This window comes from Protopterus annectens, chromosome 7.part0 (genome assembly GCF_019279795.1).
Source record: "Protopterus annectens isolate FY-2018-M chromosome 7.part0, PAN1.0, whole genome shotgun sequence".
Classification (NCBI taxonomy): Eukaryota; Metazoa; Chordata; order Ceratodontiformes; family Protopteridae; genus Protopterus; species Protopterus annectens.
In genome coordinates, this window is record NC_056739.1 from 430,156,776 (window position 1) to 430,176,468 (window position 19,693).

At 39.3% G+C, this 19,693-nt stretch overlaps 1 protein-coding gene across 1 annotated transcript in view; it reads left to right on the forward strand.

The window, feature by feature from the left end:
• Positions 1-19,693, forward strand: part of CD68 (CD68 molecule) — a 183,994-nt gene that overhangs the window by 114,708 nt on the left and 49,593 nt on the right. The window contains exon 3 of the mRNA XM_044077011.1: positions 17,309-17,964. Within this exon, the coding sequence (XP_043932946.1) occupies positions 17,309-17,964 (656 nt within the window). The remainder of the gene's footprint in view (positions 1-17,308; positions 17,965-19,693) is intronic.

A 19,693-nucleotide genomic window follows, 5' to 3' on the forward strand; every position in this document is an offset into this window, starting at 1 on the left:
GAAGCCAAGACAAATTGGGATGTTGTCTGGACCCATAAAGGTGGTGTTCTTGGCTTTAACGAGTGTTACCAGCACCTGGTCCCAAGTATGTTGGAGTAGTTTTCACCTGGTGGATCTGGGGTGGGGAAATGGGAATGAATGTTTTGCTGAATTTATCATCCAGTAGATTTGCTATGTCACCCTTATCAGTGAAAGTGGTACCATTCAGCACATTGCTCTGTGTCACCTTTAAAGTTCTGAACATATGTGAAGAAGGCCTTGTGACTGTCCATAGCCTGCTAGGCTATCCTAACCCCATAGCTGGCCTTGATGGACTTAATTAGACCTCTTAGTTTTTTGTTTAGTTGTATAAGAGTGCACTTGTCTTTAAGGGAGTTGCTATTCCTGATTTTGGCTATGAGTTTGGTGAGGATTCTATCAGTGGGATTTGTTTTTAGTGTTTGTTTGTGGTAGGAACGGTCTCTGTGCAGCCATTCAAATGTTTGTAGAGGGACTCTGAATAATTCTGCATAGACAGTTGTATTCTCAAGATTAGGGAGCAAATTGAATTTTGATAAACTGGCACTTAATAGGGTATAGTTTGCCTTAGAATGTTTCCTTTTACTGGTTTAGCTAGGTTTTCTGGGTTGATTTTTACTTCAAGGGAAACAGCTTTGTGACCTGACCTGAGTAGTGAGAAAGTGATACTTGGTTGTGGTGGGGGATGATGGATTGTTTTCCTATTTTAGTGAGTATCTAAACTTTGTTTCTCAGTTTTACTGTGTTTTGTGTTTCCATAGCAGCATTCCGATATTTATCTATTCATCTCTCCTCTTTCTCAGTGCTATGTGCATCATCACCATAGCTCCAAATCTCTTATTGCAAGAATTAATTATTTGGCATTTGACTACTGGGAAAAGTCTGACTGGGTAAGTGCCCATTTTTCAGCAGAGGCCCAGGGAAAAAAGCTCCAAAGTACTACAGAAAAGTTTAAAAACAACAATCTTACAATCTTCAAAAGTAATGTAGAAACATACACAGTTTAAATAATTATACCAAATTAGATATAATGTGACAACATTGATTAAAAATAGATACAACTTATATGACAATAATTTAATATTTGGAGAAATTTTAGTCAGTTTAGAGAAATTAAAGGTAAGTTAGTATAATACAAACAGGAATTGCAACATGAAGTGAATGAAAAAAATACAGAGTTATTGCATATTTAGACAGAGTAAGGGGAGAGAGAGTGATTGAAGTTAAGAAATGAGTGAAGAAGGGAGAGTAAGGATATTTAAGGTATGAATACATATTCTATATGACTAGGAATTGTGGACAGAGCCAAAAATAATGGGGGACAAAGGCCCAAAATCAAGGACAGATTTTATATATTGCTCTTATAAACTTAGAAAATTATTAGAATAAATTTTGTATTAGCATACCTTTTCTGAATGTTAGGAAGTTGGAATCTGAAATGTCTGTCATTATTTAATGACTTCAGCCCTCCATGAGTTGCAACAAAAAAATTATAAAGAGCAGACTAAAAATCTGAAACAAAAATCTGGACATTCTGCAACTGTATTCCTTCAGTGTTCTGATATGACTAATCCCCACTAAATAGTGAGAAATGTGTGTCCCTGATAATAATATCTTGACTCTTGCTTTTCCTAATCTGATGCTTTGTTTAATGATTAAGAGGGGAAAAAAAGATGATAAAATTATTTCTTCAGCATTTTTTTTTACAGAAGAACATCTGAGAAGAATATCAACTTGAGAAGGAAATGCAATGATTAAAAGGGATTTGATGGACAGCCAAAAGTATATGTGTTCAGGAAATAGCTAAACGGTCTGAACGTAGATAATGCAGGACAGGAACTTGCATTAGGGCTAAGGGATACTTTAGACACATAGGGTAAATTCAAGAAGTTTGGAAAAAAACTAAGGTGGTGTCTGTGAATAAAGGGGAATTGAGGAAGGAAGGAAATGAGAACTGTCTGCTCCATAAGTCTGACATAATTAGTTGTCAAGATCACAGAGAAAATATTGATGCAAAGATTGCAAGTCTGGCATCAGTAGTTGATAAAACAGGGCACTTCTATTGGCTAGTTGATAAGACAGGGCACTTCTATTGGCTAGGCTTGTAAAGGCTCCAAGGCCATTAGCCTAGTACACACCTATGAACCTATGGAGAGGATATTGAAGGGAATACAGGTTAATGTTTTTGGAAGAAAATAATTTGATGGATAAAATCAGTTTGGGTATATTAGACTGTTGGCTTCTTATACTGATGTATTACATTTTCTATGTTTTCATTTTTCAGTGATAATGGAGAAATGAAGGAAAGGTAGAGGATGAGCTGTTCTGGGGGGAAACTCTTGATACAGCTCCTCAAAGAAGGTACATTTGGAAAATAAGATGACTGGAATAAAGACAATGAAATGGATAAGGAACTGGCTGAAGCAGAGGAAACAATCTTTTTAGTTAGTGAAGGAGATGTATTGTGTACATATGGAGGACCGGCTGGGTTGTCATAATGGTCTGTTTTTGGTCCTAGTTCATTTAATATCCATCTCTCTTTTATAACGTGATTTTCATAGCCAATTATGTTTGTAGATGATGCTAAAGGTAGAACAGTGCTGGAGGATGGATCGTGGGTTCTTGTAGGAATCTGGATGGCAGCTGAGATTTAATTTGAAGAGAATAAAGTGATACAATTTTGGTAAGTGGGATGCTAATGCACACTTCTAATCACTGCACAAAATTCACCCACCATTAATTTATTCAAAACACATTTAAGGGTTCAGTTTAAAATTGCTGATTCATCACATTGCCGCCATCATACGTCCCCCTACCTGCACTAAGTGGAGCTCTGTTATCTCTGTTAACTTTGTTCAAAGTGCTAAAGTCAAAGGAGAAACTAAAATAGTTCCACTTGCAGAGAAGGCCAAATAGAACATATTATGGTGATTTGGGCACATATACAGGGAAACATAAGATGATTTGGTAAAGAAGATTTGGGAGATACCAGAAGAAATCAAGAGTCAACAAGGACATCCAGCAAAGAGATGGCTGGATTGTGTCAGAGAAGACTTGGGACAGTCAGGCATGGCTATCAAAAGGAAGGTGAGCAGCACTGAATTAAGAGAGGCGGCAATAGTAGGCATGACACTCCAACCCATGTAGAAACAAAAAGGGGGTTAATCACGACTAATTCTGTTAGCAGTCTCTGCCACCCTGCAGATCATTGGTAAAAATGCAGTGCCACAGTATGTGTTCTTTGCTTGTTGCCATCATCATAACTGTTTTCTGTGCAATCAAATATACTGTTGTAGTTGTATGAGTAATAGTACTGTAGCTGTCAGTGGTTGCAGCTTCAGTTTCCACTTGGGTTTGCTTTGTACTAGGTCATGGCTAAAAATGTCCTGGCTTATCCAAAGTACTTATCCTGAATAAACAAATAAAAATAAATGAAAAGCATGCGAAATATATATTTGATAATTATGGACTAGTATTTCCCCGTATGTCACTGTTTTCTTACACATGTTTGTGTTTTATCCAAATATTAGTTTTGTGAGGCAACAGTGATTATGTCTAATAGGATGCATGTTTACCAAAATCATGTTCTTCAGTTTTACCACAGTAAATCTCCTCAATCCCCATCAGTTGCAAATTCTATTTCATGGTAAATGTCTCTGAAGTAATCAGTTCTGCAAAAGCAGGCTGTTGTAAGTGTCTGTTTGAAGTGATAAGCTTTGCAAAGCAGCCTGGTGCCTTGTGTGATCCAGAACTTAAGTCTAACTAGCATGTCATATTTGGTTATTTTCCATACCAATCAAATCTCAGCATGTTCTGTCATGCAGACATCTTTTGACAGGTCATGGCCATGTCTTCACTACTAATACTAGAGTATATCTGATGTAAAGTTTTTATATAGCTCAAAGTTCCTAAGGAACTTTAACTTTGGACAGTTCTGTAAGATGCAGTAAATTTGTAACTGAATCAACAAATTAATTACTGCCACATGTCTAGAACCTCCTAATGTACCTGTCTCAGACATTTTCTGTGGCTGTAGTGTAATTTGTACATTATAAAAATCAATTGCCAATCATTAGCGGACCGGAGTTCCGCTATGGCGACCCCTAACCGGGACAAGCCGAAAGACACAAACAAACAAACTGCTTAATTTAAAAATTGGTTTGCTCTGTCATCTATTTCCCTGACCAATGCTGAGCTTTATAGACCAATATTAAGTGCTGTGTTCCAGCTGTCAATCTTCATTCTGCTAGTTCATATCATAATTGCAACTTTTTATTGCATAACTCACCCAAAGACTTGGCTTTCTGTGTGGGGGTCTCTGAAATGTGGAACAGTCTCCCTGTCATTGTTCTTTAGATTTCATTTAGATACACTTTCAAAAAATCTTTTAAGGTCATCTCTCAGGAAAATGGAACTGCAGCGGTAGTGAGACCATTACCTAACCTAACACTTTTTCATTACTCTTGGATGGTTATTTTCCATTTTTACTAATGGCTGCATGAAAACCTCTTTCTTAGATGGAACCTTCAGTTTAATTATTTTTCTCCATTGCTGTACTTTTGATTCATTATAATGCATATCTAGTTATTGTCATGTTCCGTACCTCCTTTACATACTTGTTGGATTAGGCCCTAAATCTTGATGTCAGACTGATCGAGGACCAAACAGGTGAAAAACCACATTGACTATGCATGTGCCTTTACTTGTCAGAGATTCCATTCTAGCACATGAACACAAGCACACCTACATGCAGTAAACTCACTCACCACTCAACATTCATGCACTGAAACACACAGAAACACACTTCTTATATGGGAGGCAAGCCCCCTGCACTCCCTCCTAAACTGTATGTTATTAACTCACTTACCACTTGGGAGACAGAATCGCAAAAGCACCAGTCATACACAGCAACTCTTCTCTTGCACAGCACCTACACCAAATATATCTGATACCTACTAACAAACACTTAAAAACATGCTTCGCATCTTCCCTCTCCACTCGCACACCTCAGGCTATTCATCATCAAACATACACCATAAGCCATGCCCTTACGCACACACAGATGCAAACACACACACTACAACCAGCTGATTACTCACTCCTACATAGAAAACCCTAACATAACACATACCACATGCTTCCAACTACAAATATTTCAATCATGATTGCAGTCACTTGTGACAGCTAACAAAGCCCCATGTACAACACAGTTTAGACCACTCACAAAATCCTTGCCTAAACAATACTTGCCAAACATACTTACCTGAACACTGCCCTCAAAAGTCATTGATAACCTCCTACCACATGCTCATCACTGGGACAGACCTACCACCTGTCTTATATAATAAAAGACACTGTGCAGGAGATAACCAAATACTGACTGTAGTGACATCCTGTGCATGCATAGTGCCAATGTTAGCAATTTTGGGGCCCCCCAAACAAGACTGTTCTCATATTACACCATTATACAATTGGACATTTTGCATGATACATTCATGTCTTTTTATATGTATATGTGAGCCATCGATAAGTCATCTAGTGCCATAGGCAGTCCCCAGACTCATGGTCCCTTAGCCCAAAGATGAAGTTAAGGACCACAAAGAGAAAAAAAAAAGAAAAGAAAAATTAAACTCACAGACTCCGAAATGTGGCAAAGAGCTTCTACAAATTCCCTGCTACAGGTACTAACACACTAAGCTAATAAAAAAAAATTGATTTAAGAAACAACGTCATCAGTGGATTTTTGAATGAATGTTGGTACTACACTTGCATCCCATCAGCCACTGCTAATTGCACTACCTGCCACAGTTATGGCTCTGGTCTGTCACAGTCAAATATGCCCATTCTGATAGGGTTCACCTACTCTCCTACTTTGGATATATATATATATATATATATATATATATATATATATATATATATATATATGTGTGTGTGTGTGTGTGTGTGTGTGTGTGTGTTTGTGTAGCAAGAGAGAGACGTGCACCCCAAAGGAAAAAAAAACCCACAAAAGTACACACATTTTTCTCTTATGTGTGAAAAACTGAAAGACATAATGGCCACTTCAACTTGTTCAAGTCACATTGTCTCAGGAGCCACCTTGCGTGTATTTATTTTTATTTTCACACAGGCAGGTTGTCTTCCCTCCAGTAATCACATCCAATGTTTGATCACAAAGAAAATGAAACAGATAATTGCTATATTGTATATAATATGATGCTGTCAGTCACTGCCCTTCCCCCTTTATACTCTCAGACATACTTCTCAAATGCCCAGAATTCTGCAGAAAGTGTCCGATTTTGCCTCATATTTTGCTCTGTTCCTCATAAAAGTTTTGATGTCCTTCTAAATCACTGATGATTATAGTCAGTCAATAATGCTAGACATCAGAGTTTCATGCTTGTTATTGTTCAGAAAATGCACGCTGATGCACACTCTGTTCTAATAACTTAAGTGAATTAGAATAATATTTCAAAATTGCCCTCGATTTTGGCACTTTCTCCCCTTTATATTTGACTTTGTCTAGAATTCTTGAGAAGAAAAGTTGAGAGACATGCTCTCAGCAGTCACTGATTTTGTAGAATTTCTCTGATTTTGCTTCATTTGCCCTGCTCCTTGCAATAAGTAATTGATGATTATTGTCACTCAATAATGCTACAGATTAGAGTTTCGTATTTTCTGTTGTTGAGAAAATGCATGATGAAGCAAAACCTGTTGCTTTATTAACTTTTTAAGGGACTTAAATTAATACTTAAAAATTGTTCCACCATTACCTTTGGCTTTGTCTGTGAATCTTGATCAAAGAAGTTTGAGTGCTCCGTGCCCTTCCCCAAACCCAATGACTATTAAAAAAAATACATATAGGAAAAAAATGGATTGCTTCTGCGGGCAGAATTTGTACTGCTACCACTGCCCAAGGTTTATTCGGTGAACTGTCAGCATTTAAGAAAGTACCCAAAAGGAAATAAAGTCCCTGAAGATGTAGAATGCCTACTCCTACTAAAATATCGGGTAAGAAAAGAGATCACTTATCAGTGAGCAATCAGTTTTTAGTGTTTACCTCAGTGTGGTAAATGGACATGGCTAGCCATATTATGTTACTATGCTGGCAGGAGGGTTCACCTCATTCAATCATTCATTCATTCTCTGATAACAAGCATATATCGCAATACTGATGAAGCATGCAGTCAGAGAATGAGGAAGTCTTCTTTTTCTTTTTTCTTTTGTTTAACTCTTAAGCAGCTTCATTGTTTGTGGGAGCTCCTACACAGACATAGATGATCAGGGATGTCCTGCAGTAGTGGGCTTTGCAGATGCCGAACTCCAGCTATGTGCATTTGTACACCGTTGGTGAATATATATACATGTGTGTGTATGTGTGTTTATGCACACATGCATGTGGGTATACTTATAAATATCCAAACAAAATTATGCAGGCACTCACATAGTTGTAACTAAACTTGATGACAGTAAAAAAATGCCTGCATAGCATGGTGATTACAAAAAATTTAAAAAAAATATTTTTTTTTTTGCAAGGATAAACCCCCTGCAACCCCTTGCATCTCATGCTGCTTATAAATACCAATTCCATAGCTACAGTTAAAGCAGTCACATATACATCTGTTTAACTGATTTAACTTGTTGTGATATTATATCAAATGACAGTTACATCAGCTAAAAGAATTGCTAAAATCTGTATTGCTGAAAGCATATGTTTGTATGAAGTAAGTGGTTGCGCAAATGTTTGCAGGTTAGGGTTAAGGAACAGGTTAGGTAAAGGGATGGATTTAGTGTTGTGAGAATGTATAGTGCATGATTGTGTGTCCAAGTATGTTGTTTAATGGTGCTGTTAGGGAAAGGGTATTTCATAATATCATGTGCAGGGTAAGGGTGAGAGGCATGGACAGGAGTAGGGTTAGGTTTAGGGTTAGCATACATGAGCAAGATAGGCAGGGGGCTCACCCACTCCCAACTTGAGGGCCTTAGGATCCCATTCATTCCCTAATCAGAAAAGCAAGAATTGGGTGGATGGGAGTGGGCCAATCTGCAGGATACTGTGGACTTCCATCCCCTTCTCCTCAGAGCCCTATGCCTACAGTGGTACCTCTGAGTTCCACTTTATGTTGCTCACCAATGGGAGCTTGTGTGCTTCCACGTATGGCTATTTGTGGTTACTTTGCATACAGCAGTGTGTTTGCTTAACGCACTCACTCTTTGTTGGTGAAATACCTAGTGCTTTCTCTAGGTGTTACCATTCAGCAAGCCATAGCTGCCTTTCTTCTCCCAGGAATTGTGAGACATTGTCAGCCACTCCCATCCTTCCTGCCTGGCACTTCCTGTGTCTGTGTCACTAAATGAACAGGGGTAAGCTTAATCACAGTAAGGATATCATCCCTTTGTGGCATGAGGGAGGGATGGTTTCTTTTATAATGCCTTATAAAAATCGAAAAAAAAATCTACACTATTTTAATTTTGTCATGCATCATTTTTCTCTCTCTCTATCCTTCATAGGTTCATAGGTGTGTACTAGGCTAATGGCCCTGGGGCCTTTACAAGCCTAGCCATAGGATTACCCTAGCATCGTGCCACCCAACCTTAGTTCCCAGTGCCTCTGTCGAGTAGAGCCACTGGAGTTATTCCCGGGGTGAATTTTCTATTCCCATCCACTCATCAAGATTTCTCTTGAAGAGGGTCAGCGAGGTGCACTGCTTGACATGTGTGGGAAGTTTATTCCATAGCATGGGCAGTCTGTTAGTTATGAACCTATCCCTCCAACATGTTCTGTTAATTGTGGTAATGAGGTTGAGGTCTCTGGAGCGTGTAGTGCAGAGGGATTGGGATTTCTTTAGATGTAGCATTTCTAACAGAGCTGGGTCAGATATGGCTTTGTAAGTCAAGCAGAGATCGCCTCTAAGTAGGCTATATGAGACAGAGAATATTTGCAGTTTTTTGAGTCTGTCCATATAGGACAAGTATTTAAGGCGTAGGATCCTCTTTGTGAGGTACTTTTGTGGCCTCTCCAGTTGTTGCAGGTGTCTAGTGAGGTAAATGCCAAATGGAGCATTGTACTCGAAGATTGGCCTAATGAAGGAAGAGTAGTGGGAGACAATGACCTCTTTCTTCCTGGATGCAAAACCCTTAGTAGTGAGATGTGCCACATAGAAGGACTTTCTGACCACAGTGGCAATGTGGTGATCAAAAGACAGGTTGCTGTCAAACCTGTGTTCCTAGATCTCTTATAACGTCTTCTGTGTTCAGTGGACTACCATCAATGTGGTAATTCATGGGAACTGGGTTTTTCCCAAAGGGGATGACGACGCATTTTTTGGCATTAAGCTTAAGGCCATGGTTCTGACACCAGTCGTTGGTCACAGTGAGGCCATTCTGTAGGATGTCAACATCACTTGGGGAGTTAATAATAGCTCCCAACTTGCAATCATCTGCAAACTTTGTCAGCCAGAGTCTCTTCATGTTGGCCTGGACTTCAGAGAAGTAGATACCAAACAGGAGAGGAACCAGGACCAAACCCTGTGGGACTCCACTCGTGACTAATCGGCAGCCTGACTTGGAGTCATCTACTTTCACACTGTGGGTTCTATCTGTGAGCCAGTTTGTAACCCACCTAGTGATATAGGGGTTGATGCCAAGCTTATTGAGGTTTTCTATGATTCCTGAGTGGGGAATGGTATCAAAAGCCTTGGCCAGATCAAGGTAGGCTGTATGACCCACCTTGTCTTCAGCCACAGCTCTGGTGACCGACTCAAAGAATTCAACCAAGTTGAGCAGGCATAATCTACCCTTCACAAAACCAAACTGTGTGGGATCCAGAGTTTGGAGATTCCTTATATCCTTGTTTATTAGGTCCATGATGATGCATTCCATAGCTTTGCTTATCAGACTCAGGCTAATGGGGCGATATTTCCCAGGGTCTGTAGTCGCTCCTCCTTTGTGGAGAGGGATAACTGTAGCAGTGCGCCATTCAGCAGGGATAAAGCCTGAGGTAAGGCTGTGATTGAACAGAGCACACAGGTGAGGTGCCAGTTCGCTCTGTAGTTCATGTAGAACACAGCCAGAGATATTATCAGGTCCCATAGAAGCTGTATTCTTGTCCTTGGACAGTGCTGTCTTAACCTGTGCAGCAGTAATACTGGGTGCCTGGCAATCTACTGGTATTGTGATTGGTCCTTTGGGGGGGGGGGTAAAGTTGGCACTGAATCTGTCGGCCAGTATACTGGCAATATCTGTTGGCTCGGTATAGGAGGTACCATTGTGCAGTAGCTCAGAGCAAATCTGGGTATTGCCATGGAGATTCTTTACATAACTATAGAAGGCCTTGTGGTTGTCTTTACTATCTGCTGCAATTCTGTTTTCATATCTAGCTTTAGAGGATTTGATGAGGGATCTCAACTTTTTGTTGAGGCAGATAAGGGAGTTTTTCCAGTCTTGAGACTTCACCTTATTCTGCATCAGTTTCCTCCTTCTGTTGTAGAGTTTGTTTATGGCAGAGGAGCACCAGATTGGCTTCCTTTTTTTTGGAGGAGAGTGTCTTGGTTCTATTGGTTATGGCGAGATCCATGCATTTGTGTACGTGTTTGTAAAGTGCACTGGTGTATGATTCTGCAGTCACGCAACTATTCTCCATTTGCATGGGTGCCGTGAAGTTACCCACCTCTGTTTTTAGGATCCCAAAGTTAGCTTTGAAGAAGTTTTTCATGGTGGTTACCTTTCCTGGGGTGGTGGATGGGATGTGGATTTCCAAGGTGATTAGTTTGTGGTCGGATCTAACCAGGGAGGAGCTGATTATTGGTGTAGAGCAACGGTCACCCAGGTCAAGGATGTTGCTACCTCTAGTGGGGGTAAGAATGAGCTCATCCAGGGCATTGGAATTAATGAACTGCAGGAAACATTGGGCAAGTGTATTGGTACATGAGTAGTTTACCCAGTTAATGGAGGGGTAAGTACCAAATACTCTGTTTTTTTCTTTGCTGCTTCTTTACCGAGTAACTCAACAACTTGCTACCCCTACTCCCCTGTACTAACTTACTACCCAACCCTTTTCTCTCAAATGTCCTCTACCATTCTGCAGTCTGTGGTTTTCTTTTTTTCCATTCCTTTAGTGTCCCTTTTTTGCTTTATCTCATTACACTAAAACATTTTTACAGTAGTCAAAAGGGGTGGAAGTGGGTGCAGAAGGTAGCCGAAATTTTGAATATCATGAGCATGAAGAACCATTCAAAGAAACTGGAGTGGTTTATTTAGAGAAAGGGATTCTGGAATTGCCAGTGATATGGAATGTTGCACTGCTATCATTCCTTACCCACACTTTTGACCCATACTTCTTGGCAAAAGCAGGTTGCTGGAGGTGGTAAGTCCACATCATTTGTCAAACTGGCATACAAATGCTGGCTTCGTTCCACTGGTACCTCACACGGAATCAGCAACTGTAAAGGTACCTTTATAGTATTATAAAGGAAGTAGTAATCCATCTGCATCTTCTGACTTACAAATGTTATGATGTTCTTCATATTGCTCACTTCTGCAGTAGCCTTAGCTATATGGGTTATATCCTGCAAAGGATATTACAGCCGCTCCAAGTGCCAAACACTTTAGATCTTTCCTGCCACAGAAGAGAATGCACTTCTGTGGGCTTTTGAGGACTGACAGTCAGCATGTGCTGTTCTATTGCTGGACAGATAAATTCTGTTTAGGGGAAACACCTTTCACATATTGTTTTTAATGTTTAATGTTACTTTCTTGGGTGGGAAAGTACTTTTTAAGCTAGGAACACATATTTTTATTGCCTATCATATGAGTTTGATGTATTTTTAAATAGGAGTGCACTTTTGTGTTTGGCAGACTACAAGATGATTTAAACATTCTGAAACCATTTTATTCTGTGAAGAAGATATGTCTAAATAAATTTATGGGACTAGTAAAGTGCATTAGAGTGCCTTTTACTCTGTTTTGTTGGGAAAAGTGACTTTACACTACTTTTGGAATTCTACCAGCTTGTGCCACTTAGATTTCTCTGGAAAGAGCCACCATTTTTGGCTTGACCACGGAACAAACTGCTGCTCCCAAGTTGACCCTTCTTCCAGCTACAAAAAGAAAAAAAAATAACTAAACAGCCTTTGCCACAACAGCAGGCTAGCAGTTAACCTCAGTTGCAGGTGAGTGAATCTGCTGCAGCCAAAACTGGCTCCTCAGACCACTTACCTTTTTCCCCGTATCCCTCTTGTGTTGCCCATAAAGCCACTATGGACTTGGGGTTAGCCACATCCTCTGTGGCTGTTGGGGTCCCCTGCTTAACCAGAATGTTTTTTCCATCCCTGCTGGAGCTGTTGATGCTACTAAAAATCTTGTTTGCCTTATTTTCTTGTCAAAACGAAACAGAAAACTTAACATATATCTTCTCCTGCTCCAGTTTCTCTGGACAGGAATAATTTATTGTCTGGCTCAAAGTATTTTACAGATAATTGACCCATCTTATCAGCTGGTTTCTGGTAAGCGAAAAAGGGATTCCTCTTTTCCTGAAGAGATTCAAGAAATTGAATCTGGAGAGGAATGTGATGGGCTAGATATTTTTTTTCTCCTCAGAATTCTGATTCAGACTCAAGGAGAGCATATGATCTACATTTCCCTGTCAAGGATTCACTTTCTCTGTGACTATTTTTTCCACTGCTTTCAGTGGAAGAACACTGAGGTTTCTTAGTCCCTCAGAAAATACTATGAAATGTTGCAACTGAAATTCCCATAACCTCCTCTTCCCATCCCCCAGTATTGCCAGCACTGAAGCATGTGTTTATCAGCCTCTGGTTTCTCCTTATAGCTAGCCTACTACACCTAAGAAAGCAGACAGAATATACAAAGTTCCTCAGTCTTTCAAATTTCTATACACTCATCCTAAACTTGACTCAGCAGCTATAGCTTTACTCAATTCAGCTGCTGCCAAGCATTTTGTTAACTATAACCCTTCACCTTTGACAAGGATTGTAAAACAATTGACAACACTGGGGAAAAAGTGTATATTTTTGCAACTTTAATTTTTACAATTTTGATATGACAGGCTTATTTGGTAAAGTTTATACTGACTAAGTGCAAAAGTATGAGGAATGTTTTATTTACAGTTCCTAAAAATATGCTTTCTGTGGTTTAGTTTCTTTATTTTCTCAGGTTGCTACTCATTGTTTAAAGTGTTCTTATGACTCTGTAGATACTACATCCAGAGCTGCTGCCACTGGTGCTGTGTGTTGAAGAGTGTTTTCTGGCTGCATTCTCAAGACCACCAAGAAGATGTAAAAATAAGATTTTAAATTCACCTTTGTGTAGAAATTTAGTTTTTGGTCCCTTTGCTGCAGAGGTTATGAAAATGTGATGAGAGGGGTAAGCTTATACATTGAATCTCTCATTTTTTCAGCCCTTCTCTGTTTTTCCAAGTTTTTTCAGCTCCATTATCCAATTTTGGCAAGAAACTAAACATATAGTCTCCGAACATTGCTGGTAAGATGTTTTGGCATACAATGGGAAGGGAGGTTCTAAGAAGAAAGCAGGAACTTACACCCCCCCCCAAAAAAAAAAAAAAAAAAAAAACAGACAGACAAATAAGTCAGAATAAAATGTAAGGGACTTTGTCCCCCCTCCCAGCAGTCTGTTATCCTTTCCAGAAAATCTGAATAATCAGTTCTCTTGTTGGCAACACATTTTCACACAAATGGGTTCTGAGTCTGTTTCAGCAGAGCTATAGATAACTAAGGGAAGAAATCCCTCTTTACAAGGAATTTTTCCATATCCTCCAGACCAAACTCATCCATTCCCTCCTCTTCTGCAGCTCATGCTTTTTGGGGGATAATAGAAACAATTCCTCTTTTCTCTTGTGGAAGAGATTTTATTCATGAGTGTATCTGGTGCCAAAGAAAGAAAATACCTGAAGACCAGTTCAAAATGCTTTCACTACACAGTCTCTTAACTCATCTTCCTCATTTGAGTTTTTTTGGTAATCTTAGATTTAAAAGATGCTTATTATCACACTCCTATTCATCTAGACATTAGATGTTTAAGGTTTTATGCATCTGGATCCCATTATCAGTTTTCTGCCTTGCCCTTTGGGTTATCCACTGCTCTAAGAATGTTCACTGAGTGCCTGTCTCTAGTTATAGCACATTGCAGGCTACTGTGTATCAACTTTTCCATATTTAAATAACTTGATAATCCTATCACATGAGTGAGAGATCTCCTGTGTAGGCTGGGATTCGAAGAGAACATCCAAAAGTCCTTTTTGACTTCATTATGTAAGATTGTGTTCCTGTGAGTATCTGATAGACACCACAGTACAAAGGGCGTTCTTTCTTGGGAAAAAATGGATCTATGTTTAGATCTTTTACCATGGGTTTTTTCACTTAGACTTCATCATTGTGATACAATGCTTCAGGATTCTGGGTCTCATGATATCTATGATTCTCATGAGACCTCTGGCAAGACTCCATATAAGAAAGATACAATGGTATTTGAAGTCTGTTTGGTCCCAGCATCAACAGCTATTACCTTTTCAGATTCCAGTTTTGGAATTTATGAGAAGAGAAATCATTTGGTTCCTATGTCCACTTCAAGTTGTTACAGAAAATACCACAGTGATGTGGTACACAGACAGGCAAGGAGGAATCCAATCCTTTCCCCTTTGCAGACTAGTCATGTTAGCATGGGATATAGCTTTACAGCACAATGTCACTCTGCATGTTTCCTACATTCCGTCAGAGCAAAACTATGTGGTAGTCAAGCTGAGCAGGGCAAAGGCAGACCCTGTCTACAAGATTTGATCCATCTGTGGGGAGTTCCTAAAATGCACCTGTTTTCCTCCCTTCTGAACAATCAGCTGTAAATATTCTGCACCAGGACTCCATGCAAGAAGATCTGGAAGATGCTTGTTCTTTTCCTTGAATAAGAATTTTCCAGTACGCGTTTCCACTAATATCCAGGGTACTTATGAAGGTTCAGTAGGACTCCCTCAAGATCATTGTGGTGACTCCCTTCTGGCCCAGTCAAAAGAGGATGTCCCTTTCTTTTAGAAATGGCCTGGAGCAATTACCACAAGCTTCCTCATAGACTGGGTCTACTCACACAAGAACAAAGGTATTTAATACATCCCGACCCCAAATAACTTGAATTGACTGCCTAGATGATAAGGTATAAATACCTTTTAGACATCTGTTTAATGAGGTTGTACAGCAGGTACAAATGAAGGCAAGAAAGCTTGCTACTAGAAAAGCATATATTAGCAAACAGGAGAGGTGCTCTAGTTGGTGCCAACAACATAAACAGCACCCATTCAGCGCTAGTGTTTCTTAGGTTTTACAATATTTGTGTGAATTACTTTCCTGTAGCCTGCTATCAAGGTTCATTTGCCTGTCATTTCAGCATGTCTGCCCATGCATCCCCCTCTTTCAAGGCATTCCCATGTCAAAATGTTTTTGAAAGGGGTTTTGCATAAGAGGCCTCCAAAGAAAACCAATGGCTCCTCCTTGGGATCTTATTTTTATATTAGAAAAGTTAACATTTGCTCCTTTTGAACCTGTTTATCTGGATGACTTGATGTTCTTAACATGAAAATCAGTTTTACTAGTTACTCCAGCCACTGCAAGAACTGTATCTGAGTTACAAGCTCTTATGGTGGGTCAAAGTTATCTCATTTGCCACAGAGGCAGGGTTTCCTTGAGACCTAATCTTTCTTTTATGCCTAAAGCTTTTTCCAAGTTTACTTTAAGTCAGAATATCATTTTATCTGTGTTTTTTTCCTGAACCCCAAAATGAGAGGGAAAGGATACTTCATATCTTGGATGTCCACAGTCAACTCAGGTAGTATCTTGACAGAACTAAATCTCAGAACTTTTGATCAGTTGTTCCTTTCTCTTGAAGGTAAGAAGAAGGGACAACCTACTTCAAAACAGACTATTTCAAAAGAATTATCTAATTCTAATTCCGTTTGTTATTCCCACCACAACAAAACTATTCCAGGCAAGGTCTAGGTTCATGGTTTCATCTATGGCTTTTTGGAAAGGATTGGACTCTGGAAGTATTCTAAAAGCAGTACCTTGGTCCTCTGTACATACTTTTACAAAGCCTTACTGGAGGAGCTAGATTCCTCCTCCAGGTCTAGGGCAAGCTTTGCTAGGACCATTTTCCAGGGGCTCTTGGACTCTTCTCCTTCCATCTCCCAGTTGTTATAAACTATGGTAATTTACTCATATAGCTTAGGCTAGTGCAGCAGTAATCAACATGAAGAACATAGTACAGTTGTGCAAGCAAACTTTACATAACAGTAGATGTTCAAATGATCACTGCAGCATCAGCTGCTCCTTTCCTCCACCTCCTTTGTTTTTAGGTGTGTTTTTATGCCAGGGTATGGACATTCATTTTTTGCTGTCCCTAGCATTGTTCTCTCATGGCTCGGCCTCTCTCTCTCTCAGTTGTCATGAAAGTCCTGAAGTGCTTGGTACCCAGACCTGTCTTTTAGTCAGTTCAGATTGAGCTGACTAACAATTTTGCATGTGGAAGGTGGTGTGAAGCTTTGGAACATGGCTGTCTGTTATATCTTGTACAGGATACCGTACCAGTGATCATACAAAGACATGCATTTGGAGCGTTTCTCCCCGGGCCTCTGCTGAAAATTGGCTTATTCCAAGTCGGACTTTCCTGGTAAACAAATGTTAAATAAATAAATACTGTTATGGTAAGTTTACTAACACAACTGTACTTTCATGTAAACAAGTTAGAACCCCATTTGCCCTTCCTCAAATTGCACTGTCTCCAAAAGTGGTACATGTACAGGTAAGATGCACCCCTACTAAAAAAATTTATAGTCAAAATAAATCTGAATTTTGCAGTTCAGATCTTTTGAATATATGTTCGGCCCACTAAGTCATGAAAGGCTATGTATAAAGCATTGAAATGACTGATGGTCTTTATTAATTGCACTTTTACATTAGCCAGACATCAGCATAGTGTTGTCAGAGTGGCATCCTCTGCCTCATACCCTTTACCTGTCTATCATAACTCAAGAACTTAGTTGCCTTGTGGGATCCAAACTAGAGTGTAGTGGGTTTTAAGGACAGAGTTAACAAATGTGGGCATTCTGCAATGAAAGGGAGTAACAAAGGAGGAGTCATGTGTTCTTTTGGGTTGAAAAAAGGTTTTTCATATCTCTCCAATGGATGTAGTGAATAATTAGGTTTAGAAAGTGTGGTTCAGATTGTCTGCTCTTTGCAACCTAACATTTTTATTTTTTTTCTTCCTGCAGATGTGCATAGTGATGAGCAGAGTGCAAAAGAATACTGGCCACACTTTACAAAATCTGCCACATTATTACCTGCATTTACAGACACACCATCTTCCACCCATGTAACCAATCACACAACCATGACACCTCCAGTGACCAACCATACAACCAGGCCCCCAGTGTCAACAACAAATCATACCACCATACCGGTCACAACAAATTATACTACCATGACACCCTCATCAAATCATACCACCATACCAGCCACAACAAATCACACAACTATACCAGTCACAACAAATCACACAACTATACCGGTCATAACAAATCACACAACCATACCAGTCACAACAAACCATACAGTCACTCCATTAAATCACACAACCATTTCACCGACAACACATAATAGAACAAGTGTGTCGCCCACACCGTTCAATTATACAACGGGTCCCACAACGCCAGTCAATTACACAACTGCTACAGCTTGTACAAACTCAACAGATAACAAGACTAGCCACATGACAACAGCAACATCTCTAATCACCTCTGCCATTCCAACCAACCCTCCAGAGCCTGAGAGAGGAGACTATATAGCCAGAAGCGGCAACATGACCTATGCCAGAATAATGGCAGGAATCCAATTATGCATCAAGGACCCAAGTATGGAGAATGAACAGGTAACTATATGACTTTAAGGGATAGTATTTATGTCATATTTAAGCAGTAACACATGGCAAGTTTTGGTTTGCTGGAGCTTTACACATGCTGGACCATTTTTTGCCAAGCACCCAAAAAGTGAGTAAATCTTCCTTTAGTCATAACTTGGTGTGCCTTGTTTGTAATGCATCTAAGTTTAAATCCTGTTGTAGTACTTTAGAAAATGCATTACTAGGTTGTGTGGCTATTGCTGAATGAGCTATCATCATGTGACACGCTTTGGCCAATAGAGTTAAAGAATTTCACTATAAAGGCATTTATTTCAAGGGTATAGTCCAAGTATGCTATGCATCATTCACAGTTTTCAGTAGAGTCATATTTATTTTTGTTTATTTATTTATTTATATTTGTTTACTAGAGTAGTGCACGTATCTCAGTTGACCATTTGCATGCACAGCCTGGCCGAACAAGATCACATAAGAAATGAACAAAACATATTTACAGATACAGGGATATGCTAAAACGCGTGCACACACACACACACACACACACACACACACACACACACACACACACACACACACACACACACACACACACACATATTGTTCCACTTTATAATCCTGAAATACTGAAATCTCGAATTTCAGTATCTCTCCATTAAGTCGAATGCTTGAAATTCCGAAACCCCAAAACCACGAAACACAAAATCGCGAACATAAACACACCATACACCACACAACACATACACCATCCTACCGACACTACAACAAATAAACAAACAAAATACACACAAACACAAAAACACAAATCAACAAACCTACACTACCTATAAGCAGGGGGACAAGCCCCCCTGCACCCCCACACCCCCTAATTATATATATATATATATATATATATATATATATATATATATATATATATATATATATATACTAACTCTGAGATCACACCAAGCAGAAAAAGACAGCAAACTCACCACTACACACTCTACAGTACCCTCGCACACACATACATCACAAATACACAAACACCACCACTTTCAACACTTAAACACTCATACTTTTACCTGCCTACATTAACCCACACATAAAACTTCCAAACACACTCACATACACTCAAAAAATACCTAAAACCCTAACAAAATACTCACTTACCTTACATACCAGCCAAATCCACACACTAAACTGTGCATGTTGCACACACTACATCCCACGACAAATACTGGAATACCATAACCGTGAATTCAACATTTCTGGATTTGCAGTTATGGAGTTTCGCGATTTTAAAAATTTGATTTTATGGTCTTGAGATACCGAAATTCGAGATTTTACTATTTCAAGATTATAAAGTGGAACTATATATATATATATATATATATATATATATATATATATATATATATATGTGTGTGTGTGTGTGTGTATATATATATATATATATATATATATATATATATATATATATATATATATATATATATATATAGGTTCATAGGTAGGTACTAGGCTATCTGCCCAAAGGTATTTATAAGCCTAGCCAGAATGTGTTGGCTTTCGCCGCCCCCTTAGATTAGTTCCCTGTGCCTCTGTCCAGCAGAGCCACTGAAGTGATCCCCGGGGTAAACTTTCTGTTTACCATCCACTCGTCAAGGTTTCTTTTGAAGAGTGTTAGTGAGGACCTCTGTCTAATGTAGAATGGAATCTTCTTCCAGAGCATGGGAAGTCTCTGGGACAGGAATCTATCCCT